The 23,734-nt window shown below is 44.8% G+C and overlaps 1 protein-coding gene across 13 annotated transcripts in view; it reads right to left on the bottom strand.

Moving 5' to 3' along the window:
• Window positions 1-23,734, bottom strand: part of LOC137421571 (adhesion G protein-coupled receptor L2) — a 638,565-nt gene that overhangs the window by 239,854 nt on the left and 374,977 nt on the right. For 8 of the 13 annotated variants that reach the window (XM_068107766.2, XM_068107762.2, XM_068107761.2 and 5 more), the window contains 4 exons: window positions 21,375-21,472; window positions 20,912-21,097; window positions 20,495-20,533; window positions 6,279-6,462 (listed from right to left, as the gene is read on the bottom strand). In XM_068107766.2, the coding sequence (XP_067963867.2) occupies window positions 6,279-6,462; window positions 20,495-20,533; window positions 20,912-21,097; window positions 21,375-21,472 (507 nt within the window). The remainder of the gene's footprint in view (window positions 1-6,278; window positions 6,463-20,494; window positions 20,534-20,911; window positions 21,098-21,374; window positions 21,473-23,734) is intronic. The other 5 variants (XM_068107767.2, XM_078771230.1, XM_068107768.2 and 2 more) reach the window with 2 other exon arrangements.

Consider the following 23,734-nt stretch of genomic DNA (forward strand, 5'->3'; position numbering starts at 1 on the left):
AAATGTTGTGTTTGTGTCCTTCCCCCTCTCTCCCCATCTTGTCTACCGCTCCCGATGTTATTTGTTTTATGTGTCTGTTTGTCTTTCTGTGTGATAAATGTTCGCTCTTTCACGAGCCTCGATCTTGTATACAAAAAAAAAAAAAAAAAAAAAAAAATCAAACATTGAGTCCCGTGGTGCGAAATCCATCCCCTTGTGGATGGTTGTGGATGGTGTGAAGGGGTCTTCACAAAATCATAACTACTCTGACATCATTACACATTTTAATCTCCCCAGGGTCGTACCCTGCCAATCGGCCTTCTTTAAACTATGTGGTTCAAAGAACCAGAATTCCCATTGCCCACACTGTGGTGCCTTCCAAATTTGGGTCTAACACCACAAATTTTTCTATTCGTGCCCTTGCACAATTTCGGGGCTGGGTCATGTGGCTCTACCAGCAGGTCTACCTACCTGCACCTCTGTTCACTGGAGCCGCCTCCCGAGCTTGCCTGCTCCTCACTCCACCCTATTTGGGGAAGGCCCTCCCTGGCGCTTATCCCCTGATGCCCACCTTGGCATTGGGCAGCCCGAGTCCTTCTCTGGATCCTCGGGCCCCACTCACACTAACCTAACTGGCTCCCTGAGCCTACCTGCGGCCTTACCTGGCCGACGAGCTACCAGTGACGGAGTGCCCCAATAACTATTACTACCAATAAGCCACATGCCCAGCCATTTCACTGCCTCCTGCACCTCACAAAACACTAACATTCCACAATCAGCACCACAGGTGTCAATATCCATGCAATTTACCTGCATCCTCTATCTAACTTTAAACTACCCACCCGGGCCTTCGTGAATGGGTTCCACGCCCCCCCCCCCCCCATTCAATCCTTCGCACCATGCATTCCACACCATGCATTCCACACCATTTATTTTCACACCACAACTCAATTCCATTTACACTTACAGACAGCATCATTTATCTAACTGATTTCCCCTATAGCTCGTGATTCCCTCGTCGTCCCTTTAAACTATGCACACCGTTTTTTAACAACCACTAAACTCTATGTCCCCACTATAGTTCATGGTCACTACTTAAATCTCTATCCCTATGGTCTATCTAGATCCCTAATCATTATCCTAGCCCTCCCTCAGCTAGTGCTTCGGTGCCCCCATGGAGCAACCATTGCTGGCCCCTCCATGGGCCTAACAATGCTATCCCCCTAAACTAGTGCTCATGAGCCCCCCCCCCAATCGTGGGGAATGGTCACACCACCATGCCCCCATGTGGGGGGCACAATACTCGCCCCAGTCCTCTAAACTACGAGCCCCCATCTGTGGAGATACTTTGTCGCGCCTCGGCCTCTAAGGCCAGAGCGATCCATTAGGGTGCTTGCTCGCCTGTATCGGGTTTTATCCGGCCGGCATGGACGATCCGAGGGGGGTGGAGTTGGTGGTCCCAGGTGCCAGGGTCCATCCCTTCGCGGGGCCCTGCGGTCCCACGCACGATGACCCAACCGGCCACGTTTAGAGCACCTCACCTGTTAAGGTGCGTGCCTCCGAAACTCCAAATTTCCCCTCAAACCCCGCCGATTCCTCTTGTCGTGGTACGGCGCCAACAATACCGTGCGGGTGCCGGAGGTACGAATCCCGCACGCCGGTCCTTGTGAGACCGACGCCGCACCGATTCCCTCCGGTCTCCACGGCGCACCATTTATTTGGGGCTCACGCCCCCTATTCGTCCCACGAAGCACTACCCCGGTCGGCGTTGATGCCTGAGCCGCATCATTTCTCACCACCCTCTCCGTACTCGCACACACCGGTGCACACACTCTCTCCACACACTCCGTACCATTCGTACCCCTCACACTTGGCCCTGCACAAACTCCCAGGTCCGTCCTTTCTCCCAAGCTCGCCAAACACCCGATCGCACAAAACACATTCCCGAAATCATCGCCACTCACCTCGGGACTCACCTTCTCCGGTCCTCTTCAAGAACCTGTAATCTTCCTATTTGATTAACAGGTATTTCATCACGGTCCGAGCACCACTCTTGCACACATTCCATCAATCCCTTCCGTAATTCATTCCCCGTCTCTCCTTCTGTCTTTTCAATTTCTATTATTCCTTCTTCCAAGGTTACCTTCTCCAGCTTCTGTTTTACCTCCGTTATTTCCCGCTGCACCTCTACTATTTCCTGCTCCAACTCTACCTTCGTCGGTTTCCCTACCTCCCGCGTCAATATTTCCATTCCCCCAGTCAGTTTGGCCGTACTCTCCTTCAACCCTTGCCGGACGTGCATCTCACTCCGCTTTACCTTGTCACGTGCACCCGCGAACTCCTCGCTCATCTTACGCCCAATCTCCTCTTCCATCTTTTTCATGTCGCAGCTCGATTCCTCTCTCATCTTTTTCATTTTCACCTCAAAGCATGCTCTGATTTGCGTCATGAATAACTCTATGTCAACCCCCGTTTGCACAACGGGTTCAGCCTCCGCCGCCGGCCCTGCGTGCGAAGCGCCGCCATTTATATCTCCATTCCCTGCTGCGTCATGATCAACTCCAAGGTCAATCTGTTCGTCTGTGTACTGGGCCATTAATTCCTCATCCTCTACATTTTCTATTCCCACCGGAACCTGCTCGTCTTGGCCAGCCATCATCCGACTTTAATTTTAAAATTTGTTTTAAACTAAATTTCCACACGCTCGTAATTTCGCAGTACGTGAAGCGTACTCCAGGTCCAAGCCCACTCCCGGACACCAAATATGTTGCAGGGGTTCAAAAATCCCACTCCTTGACAACAATTTTGTTGCATGATTCCCCTCGGTTAATACCGGGAAATCACGAATTCCTTTAAGGTGCACGGATCAAGGTGCGCATGCAGAGCACAATGGATTAGCACAGGGGGTGGAAATACCGGGGCGTTACCTTATGTGCGGTTTACGGACCTGATTCAAAAAGCCAAATTCGTTCTCGGATGATGCTAGGACAATGGAGAAAAGACGTATCTGAACAGGTTGGAATGTAACAACGAAATGTACAGCCTTTTATTTTGAAGGCACAGAGAATAGACAAAAGATACAGCTTATCAAGTCTTACCTACTATAAACCCCACCAGTGCCTTCACACTCACTCTCACACAGGGGAAGACACGCTGGTTAAGGGCGTACCGATGTACGTGCTTGCTGGGATTGCCTCAATGGCCACGTGGTGTCCGCAGTCTGATCCTCGATCTGGATGTGCAGTTCGATGTGGTGATGTCCGAAGGACAAACCGCTGCCTTGAAGTCAGCACGGACAAACTTAGCACAGGTTGGACAAGCTGCCACGCAGGCAGACAAACTTCAGCTCAGGTGAGTCGTGTAGAAAGCCAATGCTTGCAGGTCAGCTGGATGGCGCAAGAGATCGGCGAAGAAGCGATGGGTGTTGACGAAAACACAAAGGCCAAACATGTGTCGTGGGAGAAATGAAAAAGCAAGCAAGGTCTCGTCGTGGGCGTGGCGAAAAAGGCAAGAACTCAGGTGTGTCCTCGGCGAGGCAAAACCCAAGAGCAGTGTCCTCGGTGAGGCGAAAAGCAAGAGGCCCTCGTGGTCGATGGGCGGGGGTATTTACCTGCCCCCAAAACATCCCCGAATGTCCCACAGCCTCCTATTGGCTGAGGTTGGTCACGTGCTGGCCTTCAATCCTTCCTCCTTCTTGGAAGGTTTTAGTCCTCCTTCCCCCTTTCATTCAGGGCCTTGGCCATGCCTTCCTGCACATCTAAATGGCTTCCTTTAACATCACAAAGGTTTGACATCCTGACTACTCAATGCATATTTGGTCTTTATTACTACACAATGGGAAAGGGCTAATCTTTACATTCAATAAGAAATTGGCTTCAGACCTGGTCACTCTACTCTGGACATGCTGCTTCTGCTTTCTCAACAATGGATGGAGGTCCTCAACGCCAAACAGGAAATTAGAGCTGTCTCCCTTGACATTTCACGTGCCTTCGATATGGTCTGGCACCCTGCTCTGCTCACCAAACTCTCCTCCTTTGGTATCCATGGAAATCTCCACGCATGGCTGGCGGACTTCCTCTCTGGTCGTAGTCAAGGTGTGGCCCTGAATGGGTTTCTCTCATCTCCTCTTCCTGTTCAGGCTGGAGTTCCCCAAGGTAGTGTTCTGGGCCCTGTGCTTTTTCTGGTCTTCATCAATGGTCTCTCTGACTCTCTTGAAAATCCTCTCTATCTCTTTGCTGACGACTCTACTCTCTGTCGCTCCATTCCTCATCCCTCAGATCGGCAGTCTGCAGCCTCCTCACTCTCTGCAGACCTGGACAAAATCACAGACTGGGCATCCAAATGGAACATGTCTTTCAATCCTGATAAATCTCACACTCTTACGATGTCTCTCCGAAAAGACCGACTGGACAACCCTCCCATCCACTTTCTGAATAATCCCCTCCAAGAAGTTCTGTCACTCAAGCTTTTGGGTCTCACTATTTGCCATGATCTTTCCTGGGAAAACCACATTTCAAATCTGGCCTCCAAAGCCAGTCGCCGACTGGGCATCCTCCGTCGTGCAAAGTCCTTCCTTGGCACACCTGAGCTCCTCACCACATACAAGGCTTTCATCCGCAGCTCTATGGAATACTGCTCTCCCCTCTGGTCTGGTGCTCCTGCCTCACACCTAGCTCGTCTTCACGCTGTTGAAACCAAAGCGTTCAGAATCATTGGAATCTCCCGCGATGAAGCTAACTCCAAGGGCCTTTCACTCACTCACCGCAGGCAGGTTGGCAAATGGTTTATGTGCAATATGCGCAATCTTCTACCGACTCCTCTCTGGCCTTGCCCCCCCAGCTCTCGCTGGGCTCTGTCCCCCAAATATTCCTACAGGTCGCACAAGATCTGCCTGCAACCCTCTTATGGTTAAACTGCCAAAATCAAGACTTTCTGCTCACCTTCACTCCTTCATTCCTCTTTTCTCCCGCCTCTGGAACAAACTCCCTCACTCTCTTCAATCCCACTCCACCCTCCAGGTCTTTAAAACAGCTGTTCACCACCATCTCTTATCCTCCCCCATCCAAAACCTTGATCTTTTCTACCCCCGCTAATTTCGGTCCCCTTGTGTTTTATACCTCTCCCCCCCCTTCCCACGCCTCCTCCCCCCCAAGCCCTCTCCCTCCCACACTTCTCCCTTCTCTCAAATGTTGTGGTTGTGTGCTTCCCCTTCTCTCCCCATCTTGTCTTCCGCTCCCTCTTTTGTATATTTTGTTTGTCTGGTTGTTTTGTTAGTGAAAAAAATGTTAGCTCTTTCACAAGCCTCGATTCAGTATACAAAAAAAAACAACCTCTCCAACCTTCCCCATCTTGTCTACCGCTCCCGATGTTATATGTTTTATGTGTCGGTTTGTCTTTCTGTGTGATTAATGTTCGCTCTTTCACGAGCCTCGATCTTGTATACAAAAAAAAATAAAACAAGCAAACAAAAAAAAAAAAACCAAAAAAAAAAAACCAAACAAAACTAACTACTGCAGGCTACATGTTGTCGTACAATTAACTATAGGGGGTTTGCCTTTATGGCAAAACCGCAACAATATATTATATATATATATATTTTTTTAGAAACAGGAATCAAATTCCTGCGAGGGGCTAAGTGTGAAAAAATTCTGACTCAATGCAGGGCTCGAACCACGGACCTCCGTTGATAACACGTCAACAGCCCACTGCGCTATTGAGCCACTATACATCCATGAAAACTAATACTATGATTATTACTCCTACTACTTACTATTCCTACGACTGCTCATAATGAGTTCCTTTAAAATGGTGCAGGATATTATTATAATGTATAGAAATCTTATAGAGGAACTAACATTCAGAACAAGAAACAAAAAGTGAGTAACATAATTAAAATTAACCTGTGTTTCAATTATTAGAAGTTTACTTCCTGTTTCACCTTGAGAAGACATTCCATTTCAAGTCCAAGATAAATATAGTTGTTACAACGTAACTATGCCACTTCATTGCACAATTATATTTACGAGTATTAGCTCAGTAGGAATTTGTGGAAAGATTGCAGCAACAAAAGTTAGATAAACATGAGATTTGCATCAGCGACTTTAAAAAACACGAAGAAAGAACGACGAGGAGGTGGCACGGTCACAAAACACGAGATTAAAATGGTTAAAATCATCCGCGGGAAAGGAGCACAAAGCGTTGACGTTTTGTGCTTTATCCTTATTCGGAGCAAAAGGTGGCAAGGCCACTCTATCAGAAGATATGGGCAGGATAAAACCCTTTAAACTTTGTCCACTCACCGACATTGTCACTTGCGATGGAGATATTATCTGGCTCCATGAGGTTGTCTGCCAGCACGAAGGCTCCCTCCTCAAGAGTATCCAGCAGCATTGTAGCTGCATGGCTTTGTTCAGTTGAGTTCATGTCTCGCCATGATCCCAGTGCCTCAGGGCGCAGAAGATTGTTGACTGCCGCTACTATAGCCTGTGGGTGGCAGGGTCAGACGGAACAGCATTGTCGCCGCCTTTTCTCACATCGAATTCCGTAACGCGAGGGAAAAGAGATTGCCAACTGATGTTGAGCTTGGGATAAACTACTGTGAATAGAGATATCGGGCCTTCCTTCAACTTGCACCGGACTTCCTCACAATTGTTTCAAACATGCATCGACAGCCAGATAGACAAATGCGCTCATACAACCATGCACATCAATAATTTATGGATACAGTGATTGGTATTTGGTGGAGTATTTTGTTGAGAGAGAGTGTGTGTGTAGACTGGGAGTTATTTGCAAAGATGACAACCTCGAAATTGCAGTGTGCAGGCCAGTATTTTAAAGCTTTAGGTGAGAAATTAATGAAATGCTAAACCATGAACCTTAAGAGCATGTTTCATGGATGTAAGACTAAAATATAGCACTTACTATTGAGAGCAAATTGAACCTTAAGAGCAAATTACTATAAAGGAACAAAAATAAATAAGAGTTACAATTACTTCTACTACTATCTACGACTATAATGTACTGCTACATTTCCTGCAAAATACAATTCCCCAAAACCAATGTCAGTGAAAAAGTGTAGTGGTGTGTTGTACAGGCAGACATTGCATGAGTGGTGTGCAGGCAGCCATATTGTTTCTATGTACACTGCTTTCAGTCCTTTCTTCCTGAAAGCTATAATGTCATGGGGTGAATATTGATTGGTATCAAAAGCTATGGCAACCTATATAGCATGTTCATATAATAATGGTCAAATAAATGTTGTTTGACTGTGCGGTACGGGTTTAATCATGATTTATACCTGAAACCAAGTGACTAGTGCTTGGAGGGTCCACGTGCTACACCCACACGGTTTTCAAGACACCAAACACAACCTACCCCTATCCCTTTCCTAAAACCCCCACACACCCCTCCCTAACCGTATTATACTCCCTATCATGGGGTCTACAATATCCTTGAAATATTTGGTCATGATCAATTAAAGCAGTTAAATAAATTACCCTTCCCTCGATTCAAAATACCCCCTCTTAAATCTCAAAATATATTAAAGCTAATAACTTGATTCTATCACCATTAACCCCCATGTGGCCTACACTATCCCTACCAAGCTTGGTGGCGATCATTCAAGCCATTACAGAGATCCTCCCTCCCCCCATTCCAAATCCCCCTAAATTGATAAACCTCCAAAATGTAATAACTTAATTTTTCACGATAAATCCACCATGAGACCCATTACGCAAGCCACGTTTGGTAGGACTGCGACCCATTTAACCCATGCATGATTAGCTGAACCCTGATCCATAAATTTACTCTCTCCCCTCCCTCAACCCCCTCCCCCTCCCCCCATTTATACTCCCCATGGCACCCATATTATGGGTTCAAAGTGTGCTTGTGATCACTCAAACCGTTGCAAAGATCTCTTCCACCTCCTCCCTCCCTTCAATCGCCCCACCTCTTTACCCTTTGGCACTCCCCATGAAGGCCCCATTATGTCTGCCAAGTTTGCTGGCCCTACAATCTTCCGTTCTCAAGAAATACAGGGTAAAAGGGAACGGACAGACATCAGACAGACATAAAAATTGAGTTTTTGTTTTTTTGTATACAAGATCGAGGCTCGTGAAAGAGCTAACATTAATCACACAAAAAGACAAACCGACACACAAAACACAAAAAACAAGGGGAGCGGCAGACAAGATGGGGAGAGAGGGGGAAGGACACAAAAGAGAGGGGGAAGAGGGGGAAGGACACAAACACAACATTTGAGAGCAGGGACATCGGGAGGACTTGGGGGGAGGTGGGAGAGGAATAAAACATATGAACACTGCAAGGACTCTCGGGTGAATTACCGGGGGTAGAAAAGATCAAGGTTTTCGATGGGGGAAGATAAGAGATGGTGGTGAACAGCTGTTTTAAAGACCTGGAGGGAGGAGTGGGATTGAAGGGAGTGGGGGAGTTTGTTCCAGAGGCGGGAGAAAAGGGGAATGAAAGAGTGAAGGTGAGCAAAGAGCCTAGACTTTGGCAGTTTAACCATAAGAGGGTTGCAGGCAGATCTTGTGCGACCTGAAGGAATATTGGGGGGACAGAGCACAGAGAGAGCTGGGGGAGCAAGGCCGGAGAGGAGTCGGTCGAAGACAGAAAGACCACCAACCTGCCTGCGGTGAGTGAGTGAAAGGCCCTCGGAGATAGCGTCATCGCGGGAGATTCCAATGATTCTGAACGCTTTGGTTTCAACAGCGTGAAGACGAGCTAGGTGTGAGGCAGGAGCACCAGCCCAGAGGGGAGAGCAGTACTCCATTGAGCTGCGGATGAAAGCCTTGTATGTGGTGAGGAGCTCAGGTGTGCCAAGGAAGGACTTCGCACGACGGAGGATGCCCAGTCGGCGACTGGCTTTGGAGGCCAGCTTGGAAATGTGGTTTTCCCAGGAAAAATCATGGCAGATAGTGAGACCCAAAAGCTTGAGTGACAGAACTTATTGGAGAGGCTTATTCAGAAAGTAGATGGGAGGGTTGTCCAGTCGGTCTTTTCGGAGAGACATCGTAAGAGTGTGAGATTTGTCAGGATTGAAAGACATGTTCCACTTGTTTGACCAGTCTGTGATTTTGTCCAGGTCTGCAGAGAGTGAGGAGGCTGCAGACTGCCGATCTGAGGGATGAGGAATGGAGCGACAGAGAGTAGAGTCGTCAGCAAAGAGATAGAGAGAATTTTCAAGAGAGTCAGAGAGATCATTGATGAAGACCAGAAAAAGCACAGGGCCCAGAACACTACCTTGGGGAACTCCAGCCTGAACAGGAAGAGGAGATGAGAGAAACCCATTCAGGGCCACACGTTGACTACGACCAGAGAGGAAGTCCGCCAGCCATGCGTGGAGATTTCCATGGATACCAAAGGAGGAGAGTTTGGTGAGCAGAGCAGGGTGCCAGACCGTATCGAAGGCACGTGAAATGTCAAGGGAGACAGCTCTAATTTCCTGTTTGGCGTTGAGGACCTCCATCCATTGTTGAGAAAGCAGAAGCAGCATGTCCAGAATAGAGTGACCAGGTCTGAAACCAAATTGATGATCAGAGATCAAGCCATTGGAGAAGAGGAAAGATTTAATATCTGAAGCAATGATGGATTCCATGACTTTGCTGATAATTGGGAGAAGGCTGATTGGTCTGTAGTTGCTGGGATCTGTTTTTGCACCTTTTTTGTGCAAACCGGTGATGTTGGCTGATTTCCAAGCAGATGGCAGATGACCTTGAGCAAAAGAGAGGGTGAAGAGAACAGAAAGAGGGAGTGAAAGAGCAGAAGAACATGATTTTAGGACCCGTGGGCTGATGCCGTCAGGACCAGTTGCAGAATCAGAGTCGAGGGTTGACAGAAACTTTTCCACCTTGTCAGGAGGAAAGGACACAGAGTCCAGGAGCAGCTGGGTACGACTGGGTACGGTGGGTACAGAGAGGGATGTTGGGACACAAGATTTAGAGGCAAACACAGAGTTGAGGCATTCAGCTTTTTCACGTGCGGAGTCAGCCGTTAAGCCGTTTGAGGTGAGGGAGGGGATGGAGGGGGAACAAACACCAGAAACATATTTGACCAGACGCCACCAGGATTTGGAAGAGGGAGACAGATAAGAGAGTTCGGTCTTGAGAATGGTGAGATATTGTTTCCTGGCTCTCCTGAGGGTGGACACACACTTGTTTCGGGCTTTGTGAAAGGAAATGAGATTTGCTTCCGTTGGATTTGCTTTCCAGGAGACGAAAGCAAGTTGTTTCAGGGCAACAGCCTCACCACAAGATTCCGTGTACCATGGACGGGAGGAAGGGTATGACAACTGAAGACGAGATGGTATAAATCTGTGCATGAGAGAGAGCAAATTTACTTTGAAAGAATTCCCAGGATGAGTTGATGTCAGAGGCGGTAGAGATGGGAGACCAGTCCAGATGATTGATGGCTGCTTGAAGACCGTGCCAGTTGGCCTGAGTGAAATGCCAGACTTGTCGACGCTGAGGAGGCTCTCTGAGAATGGTCAGAGAGATGTCCACTTTGACAAGCACATGATCAGATGAGCCGATTGGAGCAGAAGAAGAGCAGCAGACATTTTCAGGGAAGTTTGTCATAACCAAATCCAGAAGAGAAGATGCTCCGTTGACTGAGATCCGGGTCGGGAAATTGACAGATTGTGTCAGTCCCAGTGAGTCGCAGAAGTCCTTTGCTGAAGAGCCATGGCTGGTGAGAGAGGTACCCACACCCAGCCAACTGGCATGGTGACAATTGAAATCACCACATATGAGGAAGAGAGAGTTGGGATGGGTAGATAGAAGTTGGTCCATATTATCAGACAGTGAGATGTAGATGGAGTCATCGCTGTTTGGTGGACAGTACAACACACATATGAACAAAAGGTGGGAGCGAAGGGGAAGCCGTAGCCAAAGGTATTCCTGGGGGTGAGGTGGAGAGAGGGCAGTGGAGGGCGAGTGAGGAAGAGAGTTTTTTAAAAGATAGCAACCCCACCTCCAGGACGAGGCTCAGGTCTATCATACCGGAGGAGGGAGTAACCTGGGAGAGATACCAAGGCATCAGAGACATCATGAAGGAGGAAAGTTTCTGTTAAGCAGATCACATCTGGTTTGTCAGAAGCAACCTGTATGGAGAGGTCAGTCAAGTTTGAGCGAAGGCCCCGGATGTTTGAGGTCCATACCGTTAATGAAGAGGAAGGGGGAGCATCGGGTCCAGAACAGGGGGGGGGGGGGGGAGGGGTAGGGTAAGATGTGGAAGAGGAGGAAGAGGTAGGGAGAGCTGTTGAAGGTGTGTCAGAGATTTCAGAGATTTCAGAATAGCTTGGAGAAAGGGAAGAATGGGGCGGACAAAAGGTTTGATGGAGATTGGGTGAGGCACAGTGAGGTGTTATTTGAGGAGGGGGAAGAGCAAGGCAGAAGGTTTGGGGAGATGGAGGTGAAAGTTGGAAGGGGGAAGAAGCAGGGAGGATGCTTTGAGGAGGAGGGGTGAGAGGGGAGTCTAGGAGGGGAGGAGCGAGGGAGAGTCTCGGAGGGGAGGGGTGTGGGGGGAGTTTAGGAGGGAGGGGAGGGAAGGGGCAAGGGGGGAGATTTGAAAGGGATGGGTGATGGGGAGGATTTGGAGGGGAGGGGTGAGATTGGATTTTGAAAAGTGTACGATTCATGGGAAACGAACATTTTTTGCAAAATGAGTTTGAGACCTTCGAGTCAAAAATACGTTTGAGGACACTGGAGGAGGGGTGGAGTTCTGGATAGTTTAGGGAATGTAGAAAGGAGGAACTGTAAGAGATGGTATTATATATATTTTTTGGAATGAATAGATTTGGTGAGCAAGACGAAAGCATCCTTTTGTAGTAAAAGAAGAAAAGGGTGTTATAATATATGAGAGAAAATAGTTGTTCAGGGGAGAGATTATACATTTCTAACCGCGTGATCGCGAACGAAGAACGAACGAACAAAAAGTTCGTTTGAAAATAAGGGCAGTAAGGGCAGTAAAATAAGGGCAGTAAAATAAGAGTTTGAAAATAAGGGCAGCTTTGCGTTTGTGTCAGCTTTGCTCTGCAAGCAACTCCAATACGGGGGATGCGAGACTGGATAGCAAACATGCTGACGTGGACTATGCACCTACAAATAACGTTTTTAGCAAACAGGTGATGAATGTCACTGCTGGCAACAAGGCTTCAAAATGACGTTGAGTTATTTTCAACAAATCAAAATATTTATGCAGTCAAGTTTAATGAGTCAGCTCAGGGCTCGGAAAATATGTTAAAATTGTAGAGGTGAGAGATGGGGCCTAACATCAGCTGTAACAAAGCCCAAAAAACCAACAACAGCATGCAGTGAGTAATAAAAAATAAACGAATATCCCAATGGCATATACATAGTTACATCATAAAGAACGACGTGCATTTAAAAAAGAAGCAATTTAATAAGGCAAGGCTTACAAAATGAAAAAAGATCCAGGTCACAAAGGGCTAGAGGTTAGGCATAAAGTGTCACCAAGTGACAGTAAATAAGAATTCGTTTCAACATTTTATTGCAGCCCAGTGTAGTCATCAATATTGATAACATAAACCACAAAGGAAAAAATAATACATTACAGAGGAAAGAGGCCAAGCCTCGAGGGATATATGGCCTCAATCCCCATTACATAGGCCATAATATAGAGTCCTACCAGTTTGCATGGGAATTACAGTATCACGAAAATGTTTAAAGAAAATACAAAATCAGTTCTATTTTTATTTTTTTTAGTCGAGTGAAGTCTGTCACTATTGACTGCATAAACGGAAAGGAAAAATATCCGAATCAGTGTGGATTAGGAAAAATACGGCTGGGATAGCTAGGCCTTGGGGGTTAGAAAATTAAATATTCACATCTTATTATAGCAATGCCAGAAGTGAAAATCACATGTAATTATATTAAACAATGGAATTTCAGCACAAGTCTTACAAATTCATGTTTAGTGAGAAAAGGCAAAGGCCAAAATTATCAAGTGCATTTCCTATATTAGTACACCTGCTCCCTACAGGAGTGGCAAGATGGGTCGTGTTATTATGCTATCCAGGGTATATAGATTACAGTAGATCTAGGCTCAGGTCAGTTAGTCTCTGGAGGGGAGCAATAAGCATATAATGCCTCAAAAACGTTGTGTTTCCTCCCTTTCAGTTCCATGTTAAACAGTAGCAGCGACTATTTAAAAGGTAATCATACTTGTTTGTAGTTTATAATATATATTTATTCACTTCTGGTAGGTAGGTGTGCCCCATGAAATGTCACGATAACATATTTGTACAATTTAGCACAGCATTTATCCAAAGAGGAGAAACCCCTTGAGGAGAGGGGATATTATATTGTTTTGTAATAACATTAATATTATGCTATTATCATTAGTGTTATTACCCTGCGCTCACAAAGCAAAAAGCAGGGTTAGGTGTTCGGTTGCGCACGTGCGTACATGTCTGCATTTTTAAAATTCATTTTCTCAGCAACCGTTGGTCTGATTGACACAAAATTTTCAGCATCATTTTCACCTAGTATCATTGAGCGCCTCCGCCTGTATACTTTTTTTATTCATATTTATGACGTCATAGGTCACATGGTACGGATGCCATCTTGGAAAAACGTTACACCTCCATATCTCCCAAACCGCTTAATGGAAAAAGTTGAAACAAGGCTCATTGTCAAGTACGTACTCCCCATGGGGAATAAGATATGTTGATGATGTCATCAGTGCCTTCATTATAACGTCATAATTCGACAAGTACAACGCTTGATCTGATCAGAATGAAAAAAAAAATTCCTCTGCAACTGTTAGTCCGATGGACACTAAATTTGTACCATAGGAGCGCCTCCTCCTGCAATTTTTAAAAATAATTATGATGTCATAGGTCATGTGGTAAAGACGCAATCTTGGAAAAATCAAAAAACATTGCACCTCTATATCTCTGAAACTGTTCCATGGAAAAAAATTTAAACATGGCTCATTGTCAAGTACTCCCCTAGGGGAATAAGATATGTTAATGATGATGTCATCGGTTCCTTAATTATGACGTCATAAAGAACTACGCATGGGGAATATGTGTTGTTAACGATGACACCATGGTGGTGTAATAATGACGTCATAATTCCACAGGGATAACTCTTAGTCTGATCAGTTTGAAATTTATTGAGCGTAGAGAATATAAATTTATGATGTAATCGCTCACGTGGTCTGGCAGCCATATTGGATCAAATAAAAAAACGTTTAAAAACACAAGAGGTGGCTCGTACCAAGTTGACTGTACAGGGTAAATATTCTATGAATACATCTAGTTATTTTTGCTATCAAATTGGACTTGGGGAAAAGACCACGATTAGCTATCGAAATGAAAAAGAAAACCAAATTCTGCAATGGAGTCACCAGAAGAAACCCGAATAAGCAAAAAGCAAAGATGGAGTCATCAGGAGGAACCTGGATAGGATTCGGGTTTCAGCCGCTACTCCTCAACCCTCAAACCCATTGAGGCGCAGCCAAGTGAACCTTCCAGAAAAATTCCTGTAAGAATTTGCTTCTCCTTGGACAGATAGATGAAGAAAGAGAGCAAGAAAAGTCAAGCAAAAATTAGAACCAACAAGGAGAAATGTGAAAAAGTATAAAGAAATGTGAAAGGAACAAAGATCCCTAACTCCGAGCCCATTCCCTTAACTCCTAGCCTTAACTCCTAGCCCTAACTCCCAGCCCTAACTTAACATGGATATACACATTGACACGGATTTCGCCCTAGGCGGAAAACCCCATTGGGGAGGGGAGCAAATGAAGTCGCTGCAACCTCCATCGTGTGACCTGTAGTTCTCCTGTCAAATTTCGTTGAGATTGGATAAGTAAGACCTAATGTCTCGCTGTCAGGCAGTCAGGCAGGCAGACAGACATTAAATTGTGTATTTTGGTATGATAAGAATAATACGGTAAAAAAAAAAAAACAATTTGATTAAATGACGGAATTTTGGCACAATTCCCATGTTCCATGGAGGGAGGATGACCTAGAGGTTTGCACACTCACTTCTAAGCTGTCTAAACTGGGTTCGTATCCTGACCCAGCTATAAACTGTCATATTGGCATTTCACAGGCAAGGCGATTCATCAATGTGTGTGCTGTCCCTCGGATGGACGTTAAACACACTCCATGTCTGCCATAATTAGTTGGTGGACGTTAAAGATCCCACTGTGTTCTTCGCAAAGAATAGGTGGGCTCTCGCCACCAGTCCACCACCCTGGCCAAATTCAAAATTATTGCCCTAACCTATAGGAGATGTTCCATTGTCGGCACAACCACACACCCCTCTCAGCAAACAATGCTACTCGCAGCCTTGTGCTGTATACCAAACCCCCCCCCCCCCCAAAAAAAACACCTTTAGAGGCCATTTTTCCCCGCAAAGCGGGGGTTGGCCTTTTTCGGGCACCGTGGTTGTTGTTGTTTTTGTTGGTCCCCTTTTTGAAGCAATGTTTTACGGCCGGATGCCCTTCCTGCCGCCAACCCTGTTTGTCGCCTTTTACGACACACAGGGAATTACCAGTGAACTGGTACTCAATTTGCCGACCTCGGAAGGATGACAGGCTGAGTCAACCCCCCTGGCGTTAATTCAGCGATCGACCGGGATTCGAACCCAGGATCCTAGGATCCTAAGCTGGCACCCTAGCCGCTAAGCCAACACCAGGCTATCTAGCTATGTGCTGTATACCAAAGAAGAACACAAATAAGAAGAATGGCCCATGAACTGATTTCCCTTGCCCTAACCTTAGGTTGTGCTCCTCATGATCGTATCTCCCCCAGAAAAGGGGTCACAGACCCTACCTGCCCCCGAATCCCTCCTCATTTTCACTAAAACATCTTATCCACAAGTACCTGAACAATACAGACCAAATTTGGTACAATGCATCAGGACAGTAAGCTCTTATGGAGTTGTGCTCCCCATCTGGATCTGCCCCCTATAAGAGGTTTCACCTCAAATTCAGGTAATTAATTTTAAAATATTCTCAGAAACTGTGGGGAAATAACTGTCAGTCCCCCACGTGGCTATTGATTATATATAAAATATATTCCAAGACACTCACTCGTCCAACCACCCTCCAAAAAGGTACACCAGCAAACGTTCACAGCATGTGAGCATGACACACAGCTGTGACATCACTTCAAAAAAAATTCAAATGAGAAATATTCTAGATTTCACCTTAGACAGTCAACCTTCAGTTGCTGTTTGGCCACAATAAAGCATAAATAATCCAGCCATAATAGTTTCAATATAATTTTATGCAATGCCTTAATGGATTTTTACCTGCGACATGTTGCAGGTCTACAAGAGCTATGCGTTGCTGTTGTTGTTGGGGTTTTTGTTGGGGATCGATTTTTGAAATTTGCACCCATTGGTGAGACAGCTGCCGGGCCATTCCCACATCTGTCGTTTGACTCCACCCACCATAGCCACCATACCCACCATTTTTTGTACTCTGTCAAAGCACCTTTGGGCTTCTTGAAAAGTGCTATATAAAATAAATGTATTATTATTATTATTATTATTATTATTATTATAGCATGAGACAAAATGAGCCATCTTGGTATCATTGCAGCCATCTTGGTTTTCTGGTGGGCCTAACGCATTAGGCAATGTGGCCTCTGCTGATTTATACACTGCCCTGGTTTATAATCCAGTAAAGGGTTAATCAAGCCCATCAGAACGCACAGTAATCAAGGGTTAGATTACATAATCAAGCATTACGTTACGCAAATGAAGTTACTAAAAAAATAGATTTATGTAATTTTTGAACAGCCCCATATTGGGGTTAAGCAATCCATGTCGATGTGATGAATCAGCTCGTTCTGATATAACCGTGGGGATGGTGACATGGATAAGAGGTGTTAATTTTTTAATAGTGCATTAAATCTGTGTTTCCCAATCGTTCATCTTTTAAGAGTGCTTTAAAGTGTGCGTTTCCCATTTGGCCCATTACCGGATTTTGTTGCGGGTTGTAACCACAGTGCAGTCATTCGTGTGAATTAAAAAATTCTTCATTAACCTTTTTCATTTCGTTCAAATAATCATTTGTTAAAGAGGGACTCTGTACCAAAAGTCGTTTGTTAGCAAAATAACAAGTGCACCGTGTAGCATGGTAGCATGGCGACTGTGAAAGTGCACGGCACAATGATAATGTGAAAATGAACGTGATAAGGGTACGGCAAGGCACAAAACAAAGGGTGTATTTGTAACAAGATGAGTGCAACCATACATACTGAACGAAAAATAAGTACACAATCAGCTTGCGTGTTCCCTTTCAATTCGTGCATTTATTTTATACAGATTATTTTTATATATTTATATAAATTATATATTTTATACATCTAACAAACTTGCAACACTACATATTGTTATGTTTGTAGGGGGTAGACAATGAGTACCTTAGAGCCAGGTAGAATTGTATAGGTAGTGTGCTCCGACTGTCGTGAAGAAGAAGAAACCCCATGTATCATGAGTAGAAAATCCGTTTAGACCGGATGTCGTGTAAGTGCGTATCTTCGTTCCCATCACGAGGGGTGGGGTTATGTTAATTAGTTAGGGATTATGGGTAATGAGTCCCCTGTATGTAATGGCCTCTGTTATTTTTCCTCTATTCCCTTTGACAAAGCAGCACACACACATAGCAATAAATCACGCATTTATAACACTGAATAAAAGCTAACCGGAAACAGGACTCTGAGCACCAACGATGATACCACCGACGGGTGGTCACAAGAACAGGCAGGCCAGTAAGGCCACGCCCAGAAGAGCAGCGATTGGTCAGGACACAAAGAGCGATGGGATTGCACTAGCTGATAGGAGTGGGGACGCAGACGTTCTCTGATGTTCCGGTATTTTCTCTCTGATGTTCCGGTATTTTTGTACATTTTAAATCCGCGTAGGTTGAATTAATTATCGCAGGTTCGAAGACGGCCGGTGGACCCGTGCAGGTAACCGCTCGCGGCCCTTCCCCCACTTCCCCACCCCCCGTGCGTATAAAGAAGGTCCGCCATTGGATTGAACGCCTCGGAGTTAAAGCTCGTTTGGTCATCTGTCGCCCTGCGGTGTTTACTACAGGGTAGACACAGGACAATATTGTTCCCCAAGAAGAAAAGTCATAGACCAAAGCATATGGCTTGTGGTTACCATCCAGGTGCTTCTTCGCTATGCATGACTCACAAGCTGAGTTGCTGGCCAAGGAAGTTAAGGAGATATTCTGCTTTTCTTTTTTAGCTCATCTGGAATGAAGTTCAGAGGAGCTTATGCGATGGCCCGTCATCCATCCGTGAGTCCATCAGTCCATCAGTAAACACTTGAAACTTCTTCTCCGAAACCGCTGATGGGGTTGCGACCAAATTTGGCACAAATTATATTTGTTGTATTGTGACCAAAGTTTGTTCACGGCATTAAAAGAAAATCGGGGTCTCAGGGTGTCTACCGGGGGTCAAAGTGGATCCAGGTTTGACCCCCCAAAATAGGAATTTGCTTTTTCCTCTGAAACTACACAAACTATTTCGATGAAACTTTACCACAACCTTTATCACCCGTGATGTACCAACATTTGTTCACGGCATTAAAAAAAAATCTACCCCTTTGGGAGTCTACAGGGGGGGGGGGGGGGGTGGGGTTGCTCCCCAAAATCGGTATTTGTTTTCTTCTCAGAAACTACACAAGCAATTCTGATGAAACTTGACCACAACCTTAATCACCCATGATGTACCAATGTTTGTTCAAGGCATTAGAAAAATTGGGGTCTTAGGAGGTATATTGGGTTGGGGGAGGGGAGGGGGTGCCCCCCAAAATAGTTTTTTTTCCTTTGTTTGTTTAAAGTCTTATGATTATGTTATTATGATTCTACATGCTGCCCTGTCTTCTAGTAACCATTTCAATTGGTTTAAAATACCTATAGCCAGTGCAGTATACTGTTCATTCTGCCAGGTGAGCACCTGGGGTATTGCCCCTATGTTTATTAATTGCATTTCAAATAATAACTTTCAAAATCAAATAATAACTTTCAAATAATAATAACAAATAATAACAAATAATAAATAACTGAATAGTTTCAAATAATAACTATGACTATTGCATACAGTAATCAGAATAAGCTATACACACACTCCAAAAAAAATAAAAAATTGATTCCTTGTGCTCTGGTTTGTGAAAACACATTTATGAGAAATACCTCAACCACTCGTTTTCCCAAACTGTTTCTCGATGCTTCGAGAACGTTTAACTTCACTTTGCAATGTAGAAAGTGCGAATCGGATCTGTATGGTTAATGTCCAATTAAAAAGATATGGGGTGCAACAGTGCCACGATGACAAGAAGCTGTTCACAGGTGAGTTGGAATAACATGGCAGTTGTCACATGGTGTCACAATTGTAAGGAAGTGGTGGTAGCCAGCACTGATTTTGACACTTTGTATGAATGATGTCAACACAAGTTCAATTATTTCATCACTAGGTGGAAATGGCGTTGCTTGTGATATGTGACATTGGAATTGTCAAAGAAAGATAAAAAGTGGGAGAATCAAAATACATCACCAGGAAACAAAAGCACAATAAAAATAACTTGTGCATTTATAAGTTGTGCTTGTGTTGGATGAAAATAAGCAGTGTAGTACCGTACGCTTAACATGCATAACAGGCTGAGCATGCACGTGGAGAGTATTAAAGTGATGGATGATTGTCTTATCCTCAGCCATCAAACTCTGACATGCAGCCATGCATTGTGGGTGTCCCCACTGAGGCTCAGCCCTGAAACCATGAAGCCTGAGGCCAAGCATTATAAGCCTCAGGATTCATACTTACAAGACCAGGCCTCAGGCTTCATGCTTGCAAGGTAAGGCCTCATGCTTACAGGGCTAGGTCTTGGGCTCCATGCTTACAGGACTAGGCCTTAAGTGCTTTTAACCTGTTCATGCTGAGATGGCATGAGCTAAAGTAAATGAAAAAAAAAAACACACACACACACACACACACACACACACACACACACACACACACACACACACACACACACACACACACACACACACCACCAAAGCATTTCCACATGGCCTCTCTGTATGGTCGCTTGTGCAAGGAAGCATCTGCCTCAAATTTTCATATTGTATTTAAATGTAAACTACTTTTCCAATCGGCCAAATTTTTCACTTGGAACTCCCTTGGTGCAGATCAGGTGGCCGCCTATTGCGCATCAATGCAGACAATGTGGCGAAAACGTTTCTTGTTTAAAGCAAATAAATGGTCGCACCTGTAATCTAGCAATTTAATCAAATCTGGGGCAAATAATGCAAGGAAAGAATCGTAGAAGTGAAAAAAAGAAAGTGTCAATTTTCATGTAATGGCCAGAAGTTGAAAAAAAAATTTCATCTCTTCAATGATGCAATAATATAATTGGCCAAATATTTAATTGCCTGCCTAATAGCAGGATTTGTAGAGGCAGCTTCCCTCGCACACGCAAGTGCACAAAAGGGCCAGAAAGGTGGGTACCTGCATGTACTCCCGGCAGAGCCGATCCCGTTTCTGTAGCTGACAGCGATGAAAAGGAGGTAAGAAAACCAGCAAATGTTGAGAACGATGATTATAATAAATAATAACTAATACACAATGGTAAATGTCTTGAGTTTTCAAAAGCTGATGGTAAATCTATGTTTGATCTACAAGTAAAAGGCGAATGATTAAAGTGACAAAATGAGGATAAGGTGGAAACCTGTGCACACTGGAAGTCAGTAACCTTTTTTTTTTGAGATTACAATATACAACTTACAGGTCACGGAGGCAATAATAATAATGAAAATTAAGATGACGATAATTGGAACCAAGCTTCTGCTGATTAAAACTGAATTGAATAGCTCTGTTGCAGAGCAAAACGAAATGCGATAACTGGTCACATAAAATATGTCATACCTTGCTGAAACTGCGTGTGGAAGACTCCTTCTCACTGGGTGTGAGCTCCTGCAGTTGGGCATCAAGAATGTCGACCAACTGTTCCATTAGCTTCATGGATGAGCTCACATCTCCAGCATAGATGTCACCTCCTGTACGGCGGGCTAGTTCTTCCGCCACGCTCGCAGCATTCTCTCCGTTCTTGATCTGCGACAAAAACTCTGTATAAGTCTGTGCACATGTTATGCAGTCTCTATTCATCACAATTTGCATTTATCTCCATTACGTCCATCTCTGTCTGCATCTACATCTTCATCTCTTCCATCTTCATTACCGTTCTATCCATCACTGTCTTCTCTATGCCGGTCAATTCTAACCTCAGCATATTATTCTTTATCAGGAAAGTGGCAGAATCCAAGGCTTAGCTCACTGTTCCAACAGAATTCCAAACCCTCTATGATTAAAAGTGGGAGAGGGTATCGACCTTTTGTGCAATCTGGTTGACCCATGGTGATGTACAGTTGCTGAAATCAGGTCCTCTTGGTGCCCAGCCACCAGGCAAACACTGATAAAACACGGTGCCTGCGAGACAAGGAAAAACTATTTGAAGAGAGAGAAGCAAGGAAGAGCAATCTTCAGCAATCCATATTTTGCTTCATCCACCTTTCTAATTTGTCGTAAGTGCGTTTTTATCAACCTATACTATTAACATGACTACATTTTTCCCCATGTCTCATCCTTTCTATTCCTCATGACATCCTTCATGCCAATGTTTCATGTGCTTTGAAAATAGTGAAAAAACTTATGAAGAGACAGAAAAAGCAAACAGATATGAAGGATACACACACTCTAAAATAAAGAAGAACTTTTCTAACCCACCATGTTTAATTATAACGTAACGGTAAAGCATGTGGTGAGGTGGAAAGAACTGGGAAGTGGCCATGTGCTGTGTGCAGGAAGGGTGTCGGAGTGAACTCCATTCAATGTACAATGTGCGCTGAGTGGGTTCATCAAAAAATGTAGTGGTCTGAGAGGGTCATTAACCAGTGTGGCAGCTACATTCAAATGTAAGGTGTGCACAGAGGGAGCTGCAGATGGAGGAAATGTTGAGTTGGATCTTGGAGACGGCGTGAAGCTGGAAGATGTGAAAACATTTTGCTATCTCGGAGACATGCTGAATGGAGAAGGTGGATCAGATTCGGCAACGGTTGCTAGAGTGAGATGTGCATGGAAGAAGTTTCGGGAACTGAGTGGCGTGCTGATGAGGAGGGGAGTGTCGTTGAAGCTGAAGGGAAAGGTGTATGCTGCATGTGTGAGAAGTGTTATGATTTCTGGGAGCGATACATGGGTCATGAATGTAGAGCAGCAACGAAGGCTGGAAAGGGTGGAAATGTGAATGGTTCGGTGGATGTGTGGAGTGTCGCTGAGAGAGAGGAAGACAAACGATGAATTGCGAAAGATGATGGGAATAGAGCCTGTGATTGATGCTGTGAAGAGGAACAGGTTGAGATGGTTTGGTCATGTGTTGAGGAACGATGAAAGTGACTGGTTGAGAAGAGTGATGGAAATGAATGTAGAAGGAAGTAGAGGACGGGGAAGACCGAGAAAGACTTGGCTAAAGACGGTGGAAGAAGACATGCGGGCAAGGGGGTTAACAAGGAGAGATGCAGAAAATAGGGCAAAATGGAGAAGATTGTCATGGGGAAGGCAAGGCTAACCCCCGCTCTTGCAGGGAAAATGGCCTTAAAATGCATGTTGTTGTGTTGTTGTATAGACATAGAATGGTCCATTTGTTTGTCCGTTTTCCGATAGGTGATAGTACCCTTCTCCTTTGGTTAAAAAAAACTGTTTATAAGAAGAGCTTTTCAATGGAGGAGCTACCCTCCTCTCTTCCCCACCCCACACTGCCCCCTCCCCCCAATCACTTTCTGCATTCTTAATGAACAGCTGACCTTGCACCATCCAATAATACTGGCCTCATTTGTATGAAAATTTCTCATCTCGTTATTAGTTGAGGCTTCATTAAACAGCTAATTTTTTTTGATTCATGGCTTCTGAGTGCCTTCTGTTGTTTTCTTTTGCTCAACATGTTTTGCAAGTTTTGCTGGGAATATATGGCTAGAAGTATTTAGCCTGACGAGGAATTTAACTTGAACTATATTCAGTCTAGATTTTTATACTTCTGTCCAATTGGCAAGAAGGTGAAGCTCTGGTGGATGTACAGTGTACACGGCATCAATTCTACTGTAGATTAGAGCATTAATGAAATATTGAGGTGGGAGCTTTTAAACCAAACCGTACTAGTATCATGATGTACAAGGATATGTAAGGAAAATGCACACTGGAGGAAGCCATATGGCCCATCATGGCTGCACTTTATCAACACCACATTAATTCAATCTATCAGTTTATCGATTTAATTTCGGAGGAGTGGGGAGGTAAACAGTGAGCAGGCCACAGGAATATCAAGAGTTGTTTGGGGTTTTTTGGGGGAGAGAGGTGAGGGGAGTGCATTAAGGGTGTTGTAGCGTGAAGGATGAATAAAGACAGCACGTTCACTCTTTGACGAGACGCTCTCACAGACAACACAATGACGACATTCACACATCCATAATGAAAGTTACCCTACCAGCCCTGCCAATATCCATGTACCCCACAATCCCCAATGATCTATAATATTGTGAGCAGTGTTGGTCACCACATATCAGGAAGGGCATTACTGTCGTCGAGAGAGTTCAGCGAAGGGTTACGTGATTCATCCCAGGCCTAGCTAGACTGAGCTAATGGGAGTGGCTGAAGGAGGAAGGACTTATTTTATATATAAAAGGGGCTGTCCGTGCGTGT

This window comes from Myxine glutinosa, chromosome 2, assembly GCF_964187855.1.
Source record: "Myxine glutinosa chromosome 2, kmMyxGlut1.1, whole genome shotgun sequence".
Classification (NCBI taxonomy): Eukaryota; Metazoa; Chordata; class Myxini; order Myxiniformes; family Myxinidae; genus Myxine; species Myxine glutinosa.